This window comes from Malaclemys terrapin, chromosome 1, assembly GCF_027887155.1.
Source record: "Malaclemys terrapin pileata isolate rMalTer1 chromosome 1, rMalTer1.hap1, whole genome shotgun sequence".
Lineage (NCBI taxonomy): Eukaryota > Metazoa > Chordata > Testudines > Emydidae > Malaclemys > Malaclemys terrapin.
Genome location: NC_071505.1, coordinates 101169408 through 101179894, shown reverse-complemented (window position 1 = coordinate 101179894; position 10487 = coordinate 101169408). Strand labels below are relative to the sequence as shown.

At 48.1% G+C, this 10487-nt stretch overlaps 1 protein-coding gene across 1 annotated transcript in view; it reads left to right on the top strand.

Annotated features, from left to right (window-relative positions):
- The first annotated feature begins 4140 nt into the window (after positions 1-4140).
- DRAM1 (DNA damage regulated autophagy modulator 1) overlaps positions 4141-10487 on the top strand; it is a 29658-nt gene continuing 23311 nt past the window's right edge. Inside the window, exon 1 of the mRNA XM_054033352.1 lies at positions 4141-4834. Coding sequence (XP_053889327.1) covers positions 4704-4834 — 131 coding nt within the window. The 5' untranslated portion in view covers positions 4141-4703. The remainder of the gene's footprint in view (positions 4835-10487) is intronic.

The following is a 10487-nucleotide window of genomic DNA, read 5'->3' as shown; positions in this document are numbered from 1 at the left end:
ATAATTCAGCAGCCTCACTAGAAGCTGACGCTGCATCACTGACCACCAAGTACAATGAATGAGAGCTGCATGGGACAAAAAATGCTCGAGGGTTTAACTCTCAGATCCGTGTCTGCACTCCTCTGTTCTTTCCTCTCATGTTGGCACCATTATCGTAGCCCTGACCTCTCATGTCAGCTATCGTAATTCCCATATCTTCCAGCTTTTTAAGAGGCACATTTGTCATACCAGCTCCTGTAGCATCATCAATGTCAATAAATTCTAGAAAATGCTCTCTGACAGTCACCATTGCAACAGAACTCCACTGGTTATCACCTACAGTCCTCAGCTAAAACCTCTCCAACGCATCATCAGTGATCTACAACCCATCCTGGACAACGATCCCTCGCTTTCACAGGCCTTGGGAGGCAGGCCAGTCCTCACCCACAGACAACCCACCAACCTTAAGCATATTCCCACCAGCAACCACACACTGCACCATAGTAACTCTAACTCAGGAACCAGACAAGGCAACAAACCTCGATGCCAACTCTACCCACATATCTACACCAGCAACACCATCACAGGACCTAACCAGATCAGCTACAACATCACCGGCTCATTCACCTGCACGTCCACCAATGTTATATATGCCATCATATGCCAGCAATGCCCCTCTGCTATGTACATTGGCCAAACTGGACAGTCACTACGCAAGAGGATAAATGGACACAAGTCAGATATCAGGAATGGCAATATACAAAAACCTGTAGGAGAACACTTCAACCTCCCTGGCCACACAATAGCAGATGTAAAGGTAGCCATCTTACAGCAAAAAAACTTCAGGACCAGACTCCAAAGAGAAACTGCTGAGCTCCAGTTCATTTGCAAATTTGACACCATCAGATCAGGATTAAACAAAGACTGTGAATGGCTTTCCAACTACAGAAGCAGTTTCTCCTCCCTTGGTGTTCACACCTCAACTGCTAGCAGAGCACCTCACCCTCCCTGATTGAACTAACCTCGTTATCTCCATACTGATTTATACCTGCCTCTGAAGATTTCCATTACTTGCATCTGAAGAAGTGAGGTTCTTACCCACGAAAGCTTATGCTCCCAATATTTCTGTTAGTCTTAAAGGTGCCACAGGACCCTCTATTTCTTGGGTGGTGACTCTTCTTAGATGCTCCTGGAGTACAGCATCAAACTCAGCCATCAGCTCCACAATTTTAAGGAAGTTTCCATTGTTTGGCACATACAGCTGATCTGAAGTGCCACGCAGTGCTAGGTTCTGGGTAGCAAGCATTCTCACAATGGCAATGAGCTTTTTCAGAACATTTTGCCAGTAAAGAGACTCTGATGCAATCTTCTCTTGATGCTGATCATCTATGGTGGCCTTTAACCTTAGTCTCATCTCAAACTCTTTCCACCTATGGAATGCTCTCTGGTGATTTGCTGCCTTCTCATGGCATGCCAGATTTTTCCAGTCCTTTGTTCCCGTAGAACCCTATGTGGCTGGAATATTAGACTGGAAGAATTTGCAACAAAAACAGTATGCAGCATTCTGGGTTTTTGAGTACATAAGCCATGGCCTCTCCACTTTGTCACCATTGGGGGATTTCCTGCCAGTAATGTGTTCTATAAGTGAAAACTTCTATTTTCATTGTCTTTGGGGAACATGAAGTTTTTCACTTGCTGTGGCCAACGCAGTACAAGGAAGTCCCTCAGGCTACTGCTCAAGTGGGTCCACAGTCTTGGATCATCTAGACTTAAGGAACTAAACTTAGCAGCAGCTGTTTCTTGCGCCTCCACCACACTCTTCTCTGATCTATACTTTTCTTCAGGAATGTGCATGGTTACATCCATTTGAGATGGAGATATGAATGCTGCAGTAGCTGCCAGGTCACCTGCACTCTGACCAACTGGAAGATCAGGCATCTCCTCACCACTCACATCCTCACTGGGGCTGGAAGGCTCACCATGAACATTTGTGTCTATGTATCTCAGGAGAGCTCCTTCCTGCTTAGATAGAAAAGCTTCCTTTGCTTTCTTTCTTTTTCTGAATGCTGTCCCAGAGGGGCGTTTTCTTCTTTCACTCATGACTGCTGTTCTGTGCCAGCTATAGTGACTCTCAACACTCAATTGAAGGTGACAAATAAGCCGGCTGGTAGCAGGGCCTGAGTGAGGGAAGATATCAGCGTCTTAAGGGCCTAACTGGTTCCTACTACTTCAGTTGACTGCCTGTTCTCCTCAAGTGGGTTTAGGGAAGCAGCAGGAAATAGGAAGCTCCCTGAGAAGCTGGTGTTAATCAGTCCAGGCTCCTGGGGGTGCTAGCGAGGTACATAAGAGGCTCCTCCTCCTCTCTCTCCCTGCAGCTCCTGCTATTCCCTCACCTTTTCTCCTGCCTGCCTTTTATGTCTCTTGTGTCCTCCTTCCTCCAGCACAGCGCTCCACCATCTCTGTGCATCTAGAGCAGAGAGAATACATGTGTACCAGCAGCAGACACAATTTTCTACACTCTGGGTCCTAGTGGCGCTCCCCCACAGTCTGGAACCTGAGGCAGGCGCCTCAGTTCGCCTCATGGTAAGGCCAGCTCTGGCAGGGATCATGATATGGGCCATCTGACCTAGCAGTTAGAGTCAGGAACATGAAGTGGGAGTCAGCACCAAAGTTCAGAGGTGGAGTCAGGAACTAGAGAAAAGTACAGGGCTGGAGCAGACCAGAGCTGGACAAGAACAAAGGTAGGGCCAAGACTGGGAACAAGGAACACAGTAGTGCTGATCACAGCAGTGGGGCATAAGTATTGAGTCGCAGCTCTTAAATGGAGACCTGTTGGCTCCCTGCAGCCAATTGGGCAGCTGGCCAATCAGGAGATTCTGCTGCAGCCCAGCTGGCTCATTTCCCAGCCTGAGCTAGCTAGCCTTAGGCTCAGCTGAGGGAACTTTTACTCAACCCAGCCAGGGTTCCTTAGCACCACATGAATTAGTAGAGCACCAGTGTGAATGGTGAGCATTACAGCAACTGGCCTGTTGTTAGATGGTGTGGCTGCTCTCCATCATGACAGGCTAACAGAAGGGAAATAACTAGAAACTAGATCACTCAAAAGCAACAGAGGGTCCTGTGGCACCTTTAAGACTAACAGAAGTATTAGAGCATAAGCTTTCGTGGGTGAATGCCCACTTCATCAGACGCAAGATGTCTTGCGTCTGATGAAGTGGGCATTCACCCACGAAAGCTTATGCTCCAATACTTCTGTTAGTCTCAGGGCCAGCTCCAGGGTTTTGGCCGCCCCAAGCAGCCAAAACAAAAAAACAAAAAACAAAGAAAAAAGCCGCGATCGCGATCTGTGGCGGCAATTCGGTGGGATGTCCTTCACTCCCAGGCAGAGTGAAGGACCGTCTGCCGAATTGCCGCCGAATACCTGGACGTGCTGCTCCTCTCCGGAGCGGCCGCCCCAAGCACCTGCTTGAGAAGCTGGTGCCTGGAGCCAGCCCTGGTTAGTCTTAAAGGTGCCACAGGACCCTCTGTTGCTTCTTACAGATTCAGACTAACACGGCTACCCCTCTGATACTAGATCACTCAAGTTAATTCTATAACAAAATTGTACCGTGAAGCTGAAAGGCAGCTAGGAGGGAAGAGATCTAAGGTGTTTCTCTCTCTTCCCCTCTTCTTTTATGTAAAATAAACATTACCATTTGGATGTGTCCCAAAGAATTATCTTGCTACTCTCCTCATCTCCTTATATCAGCTCTGTGCTTAGTGGGATGATAACGGTGGATAGAGATGGGGCATTTAGCAGGCCTGCCTCAAAAATGCTAAAATTAACTTTGCTGCAGTCAGTCTGAGAGTCAGGGGTTGCTGGGGCTTTCAGGCCAGCTAACCCTGAATTCCTTCCTGCAGGAAACAAAAAGGGGAAGCGAGGAGCAGCAATATCCAAGTGAAGTGCAGAAATGAAAGCGAAAGGGGACCTTGCAATCGTGTGCTGTACAGTTGCAGTGAACAAATCCATGGGAGAAGTTTCTGTGTGAACTTGGGTGCGGGGGACGAAAGTACTAGCTGCTTTACAATATTACCCAATAAATCATAAAAGAGAGAGAGGAAGACCCACGTCAGCAGGGGGTGGAGAGAGAAAATTCCTTGAATGGGTTTACTTTTAGAATGTGCAAGGGGCTAAAGGACTAGCTAGCTAAGCCTGGCTGTGAGAACGGATAGACCTGTGTGCCTGTCTGCACGTGAGAGGAGTCAGTGGGGGAGAGACACGCGGTGTGTGTGAGGGAAGCAGCCCTGTGTGTGCTGTGCCTGTGAAAAGAAATAGCCCGGGGGGAGGGGATAGAGCTGTGTGGGGAGGAAGGGAGAAAAGATCAGTGCGTGGGAGAGAAGGGAATAGCCCTACAGGCTGTGTGTGGGTGTGTAAAGGGTCGGGGGAGGGGGCCAGCCCTGGGTGGGGAAGAAGAAGAGGAATAGCCCAGTGTGTGTGTGGCAGGGACAGACCGCGCAGTTCTGGCGGGGCTGGGAGACCCTCTCTCGGGGTGTCTCTGGAGAGCGGGGAGCTGGCAGCCGGTCGTGGCTCCTCCGCTGAGCCTTGTCCCATCCGCTTTGTGACTTCACTGGCTCCGTAACAGAGCCCGCTCCTCCTCCCCGCCCGCCCGCCCGCTTGCTCCTGCTGCCCAGCGCCTCCCGTGCCCGGCCGGGGTGGGCTGCGGCCGCGCATCCCCCGGGGCAGGATGCTGTGCTTCATGCCGGGGGTGGCCTTCATCCCCGCGCTGCTCGTCTGCTGGTCCTCGGCCGCCTTCATCATCTCCTATGTGATCGCCGTGCTAGGAGGGCACGTGGAGCCGCTCGTCCCCTACATCAGGTGGGAGCCCCCCGCCCTGCTCGCTCGAGGGGAGGGGCAGAGGCCGGGGCTTGCCCCCAGGTTGCAGAGCCGAAGGGCTCCGAGGCAGCAGCCCTCGGGCGAGGGGCAGCGGAAATGGGGGCTGGGACGGAGGAGGGAGCTGGGACGCAATACTGGAGCCTGCCAGGGGAGCTGGGGGCTGGAGCAAGGTGGGGGCGGGGGCCTGAGGGCTGCGTGCGGGGATCCCTGGCGGTTGCCGCCCAGGCGGCTGGGGAAGGGTGGAGGGTGCAGCGGGGCGAGGGGCTGAGGTTTTAGAAGCTGGCGGGGTGAGGGCAGGGAAGGACACTGCGCTGGCATCTCAACGAAAAGGAGAAGGATCCTGCTCCCCTGCCGAGGAGAGTGAGGCAGGGAAGTTGGTCTCGTCCTAGAGCAGAGGCTGGTCTCCGGGCCCGGCGTGGCTGCTTGCCCCCAGCGGGAGGAGGGAAACACGTGTTGCAGCAGGGCCCACCTGGCTGTTCTCCATAGCACAGCAGAGCCCGTTGGATGCCGGGGAGGCAGGACCGCTCTCCTTATGCCATTCATGCTTCTCGCGAGTCCCGCTTCTCCATGCCTGCAGAGTACAGGGATTAAACAAGCCTCCTCTAGAGCCAAGCCCCTGCAGTGCCCTACTTATCCTGGTAAAAGTCTCTCGGGTATTGGGAGTTTTGCCTGGGCAATGATAGCACAATTTGGGCCCAAAGAGCACAACGTGGTTCAAGGATCTAGAGAGAGTCTGACCTCATTTAAGAGCTGGGGTCCTGCAGTGTTTATATTCTGTTTAGAAAGCCCAGAATCTGATCTTTTCATTGCTGGGTTTTTTAGTGGATGTCTTTTAAATATCATCTTTGTTTATGTGTTGAGTTACTGAACCAAGACTGAAGCAATTTTTATGGAAATGTTTGTTTCTCTCTTTCTCACAATTAAACTAGATGGGGGATAAAAGTCATTACATCAGAAAGGGATGGGAGGGCATGTGTGTGAAATGCCTTAAAATATTCTATTTTATTTTCTACTTTCATTATTCAAGTACAGTTAAGTAAAATACAAATTACTCCTAGTTTTGACTTTATTAATATTTAATATCTGAATATTTAGTAGAATAATTATATTGATTTAGTTCCTAGATGGTTAAAAGTGACTGGCAAAGGGGAGAAATGGATTTGTTCCCTTTTTTCCTTTATAGTGTGTAAATAGGACCTAAAAGGCAATGTGGGGCAGGAGAGGTTGTACATTTTTTCCCCTCCCCTGCTTTATATACATATATATTTCAAATCCTGTTTAGTCTGGAAGACTATGGCCCCAAACCTGCAAATACTTACATACCTTTATGGACATGAGTAGTTTCATGAGACTACTGAACACACATAAAATTACTCACATGTGTAAGTGTTTGCCAGTTTGGGGCCATGGTGAAAACTAGAAAGCTGGTATAAATTATGACATCAAAAGACACAAGAAAGTTGAGTCATTTAGGGCCTTGGGCCAGAACTTCAAAGGTATTTAGGTGCAGATGCAGATAGGCACCTAGCAGGATTTCCAAGGCACCTAAGGTGCCAAGGTATTTTTGAAAATGCCACTGCATGTCTATCTGCATCTTAAGTTGCCTATACAGCAAATCCTCGCTTAACGTTGTAGTTATGTTCCTGAAAAATGCTACTTCAAGCGAAATGATGTTAAGCAAATCCAATTTCCCCATACGAATTAATGTAAATGCGGGGGGAGGTTAGGTTCCAGGGACATTTTTTTCGACAGACAAAAGACATTATATACACATACAGAAAGAAGAACAGGAGTACTTGTGGCACCTTAGAGACTAACAAATTTATTAGAGCATAAGCTTTCGTGGACTACAGCCCACTTCTTCGGATGCATAGAAGTGGGCTGTAGTCCACGAAAGCTTCTCCTGTTCTTCTTTTTGCGGATACAGACTAACACGGCTGCTACTCTGAAACCTATACACATACAGTATAAGTTTTTAATAATTTTAAACAAACAATGTAGTAGTGTGCTCACCAATTATGAATGTGAAGCTTGGTTGAGGCAGGGGCATAGCGGGGTCAGGGTGCGGGGGCTTGCCCCACTCCTCCCGCCTGGCATTCCTGCCGGGGAGCAGGGTTGGGGCACCGGGGCTTACCCTGCTTCTACCGCCTGGTGTTTCTGCTGGGGAGCGGGATCGGGGACTGCGGGCTTACCCCGTTCTGCCCGCTTGGCGCTCTTGCCGGGAAGCGGGGTCGGGGGCTTACCCGCTCCCCGGCTGGAATGCCAGGTGGGCAGAATGAGGTAAACCCTGACCCCACTCCCCCGCTGGAACGCCAGGCAGGCGGGCAGAGCGGGGTGAGCCAAACAACCTTATAACAGAACATTGCACGACTTTAAACAAGTATGTTCTCTAATAGATCAGCAACCTAATAACGAAACAATGTTAACTGGGATGACTTTAAGTGAGGAGTTACTGTATGCCTTTAAAAATCTTGCCCCTCGTCCAAATCCCACTGAAGTCAATAGAGAAAGTCTTATGGACTTGGATTTCAGTGGTCTTTAGATCAGGTCCCATTGGCTTATGTTCATGAAAAAGTTGTATCGCTTTACCTATACCTGTATTGTTAAATTGGTACAACACCGAGGTGTGGACACACGTTGGTATAAAGGTGCTTTACAATGATATGGCTATTACCATATGGGAAGAGGAATAATTATCCTGGTATAAATCACCTTTTTACAAATATCACTACACCTCTACCTCAATATAACGCTGTCCTTGGGAGCCAAAAAATCTTACCGCGTTATATTGAACTTGCTTTGATCCACTGGAGTGCGCAGCCCAGCCCCCCCCGGAGCACTACTTTACCGTGTTATATCCGAATTCGTATGATATCAGGTCGCGTTATATCGAGGTAGCGATGTATGTTCACACTAGGGCTTTTACAAGCATAACTGTTTGGGTAAAAGAAACACCACACCACTAACTAAAATAGTTATATCAGTAAAACTTTTAAGTGTAGACCAGGCCTAAGTGACTGTTGCTTCTTATACCAAACACAATCATGTAACTGTTTACCTTGTTCTTCCCACACTCCTCCCTGGTTCATCTGTTTTTCTCCATTTATTGTCTTAACATATGGGACCTACTCCTGTAAATATTTATATGCATATCTTTAATTGCTTCTGTGCTTAAATGTTTGTAGGATTAGGCTGTAAGAGTGTAAGCTCTTTGGGACAGAAACTCAGGCATTTTAAATTACACGTATGTATGTACCTTTTATAGCACAATTGGGGCCCTGATCGGAGCCTCTAAAGCAGGGGTCGGCAACCTCTGGCACATGGCTGGCCAGGGTAAGCACCCTGGCGAGCTGGTTTGTTTACCTGCCGCATCCACAGGTTCGGCCGATCGTGGCTCCCACTGGCTGCGGCTTGCCGCTCCAGGCCAATGGGGGCAGCGGGAAGCCACGGCCAGCACATCCCTCAGCCCGCGCCGCTTCCCGCAGCCCCCATTGGCCTGGAGCGGCGAACTGCGGTCAGTGGGAGCCGCGATCGGCTGAACTTGTGGACGCGGCAGGTAAATAAACTGGCCGGCCCGCCAGGGTGCTTACCCTGGCGAGCCGCGTGCCAGAGGTTGCCAACCCCTACTCTAGAGGCTACTGCAATTCAAATAATACATAAATACTAATTAAGAGGGGAAGAGAGATTTATTCCATTTAAAACAACATTGTGTTTTTAGTTACACCTATTTAACTTCAGTGACTGACATTCTGATTACAGGACGCCTTTGGCTTGTAAACACAAAAATTGTACTGCTGTAACTATATACTCCCGGGGCCATTCTGCACCAAAAAATAAAAAATTCTGTACCAAAAAGTTAAAAATTCTACAAATTTTAGTTGTCAAAATAACACTACATAATCATGAAAGTTTCAATTAATTTGGTAATTTATTTCAAAATATCTGTCAGCAAGTATGTCTGTAACAATACAGACACACACACAAATTCCACCAGTAGAGAGTTAAAGAAACTCCTATACAACCCCGTTCCTGTTTCTCTGCCCTCTACCCCTACCCCCAAGCTGGGGGGCAGACATCCACAACCCCTCCTCCCCAGAGCCCAACCACGGGGCCCCCCAACCCAGATACACACACCCTCTTCCCCACCAGAGCCCAGGGATCCAGAGGGAGAAACAGCCTGATGCTCGGTCCCAGTCTTGCATGGAGTTTCCTGCGTGCCACCCTCTCCTTCCCTCCAGGCATGCTGGGAACTGCAGCTGCCAGGAATCCTCTAGCTCAGTGGCAGGCAACCTGCGGCCACTGGGAGCTGCGGGTGGCAGTGCAAATGTAAGCAAATGGTCTGGCGGCCCGCCAGCGGATTACCCTGATGAGCCATGTGCGGCCTGCAGATTGCCCACCACTGCTCTAGCTCCCTCTCCCTCCCCCGGCAAGGTCTTCTATGTGCAAGCTGGGCTCTGCCAAGTCCAGTTGCCCCTAGTGGCGGCCAGCAGCACTGCAGCCCATTTCTGTGGGGGAAAGGAAATTTTGTGCGCACGTTAGTTTCTGCAAAATTCTGCATTGCGCAGTGGTGCAGAATTCCCCCAGGGGTAAACTATACCAGTATAGGTAAAGCAGTACAACCCCCCCTAGTTTGGACACAGTATTACTTATGTAAAGGTGTTTATTCTAGTATAGCTCTCCCCTACCATAGGAAGGGAAATAAGATATACCAATTTAAACTTAAAGCACCTTTAAACTGGTGTTACTGTATCCACAATAGGCATTGTGCTGGTATACCTTTTGGTTTAAAAAAGAAATCACACTCCTAACTGACACAGTTATATCAGTACAAGAACTGTATGGAAATTAGGCCTAGGTTATAGATTCAACACCTTTACCCTTCAATAAAGGTGTTAAGGTCTCACATTAAATATCCTTCCGTCTCCTAGGAGATCTTCCAATAAAACTAGGGAAGACCAGACTTTATAATCTTGATATGGCTAAGATTTTAAATAAATAAATAATCAGGAAAATAAATTAAATTAAAAACACTTCAGACCCTCTTTATTCATCAGTAAGAAGTGGGGGTGGGGGGAAGGACACAAGCTTAATTTATTTGAAATCCTTTGCAGATCACCTCTAAGACCTTTGTCACATACACCATTAGACAAATTTGGCCCCAGGTCTGCTAGCATTTATACAGCCATAGTTTCTGAATGAGTGGATGAAGAGACGAAAATATGCCCTATCATTTCAGAGCAGCATAGAATTGCATTGGTGGAACAGGATATGCAGCAAAATTTGGCATACAATTTTGTAATAGTTCTGAACTCAACTGATTTTGATAGAAGGCTGATTCAGCATTCTGTGCTCTTCAGGATGATATGGTGATTTTTGCCTAGTAGCTGTAACACATTTTTATACTGTTCAGTACTTGGTTCATTCCTATAGTTTAAGAGATAGCTGAATCATGGGATTCAGCCATAAGTTAGCATGATTAAAGTGAAAGGGGAAGAATGTTGCAAGATATTTCAGTTGTGCAATATGCAGTCTTGGCTCATTTACTGGATATTAAAAAATGAACTAGTTCTCTAGAAAGAGTTTCAGTTAGACAAAGGAGCAGGATATAATCAGGTTTGAGTACAAGTTTTCAGTT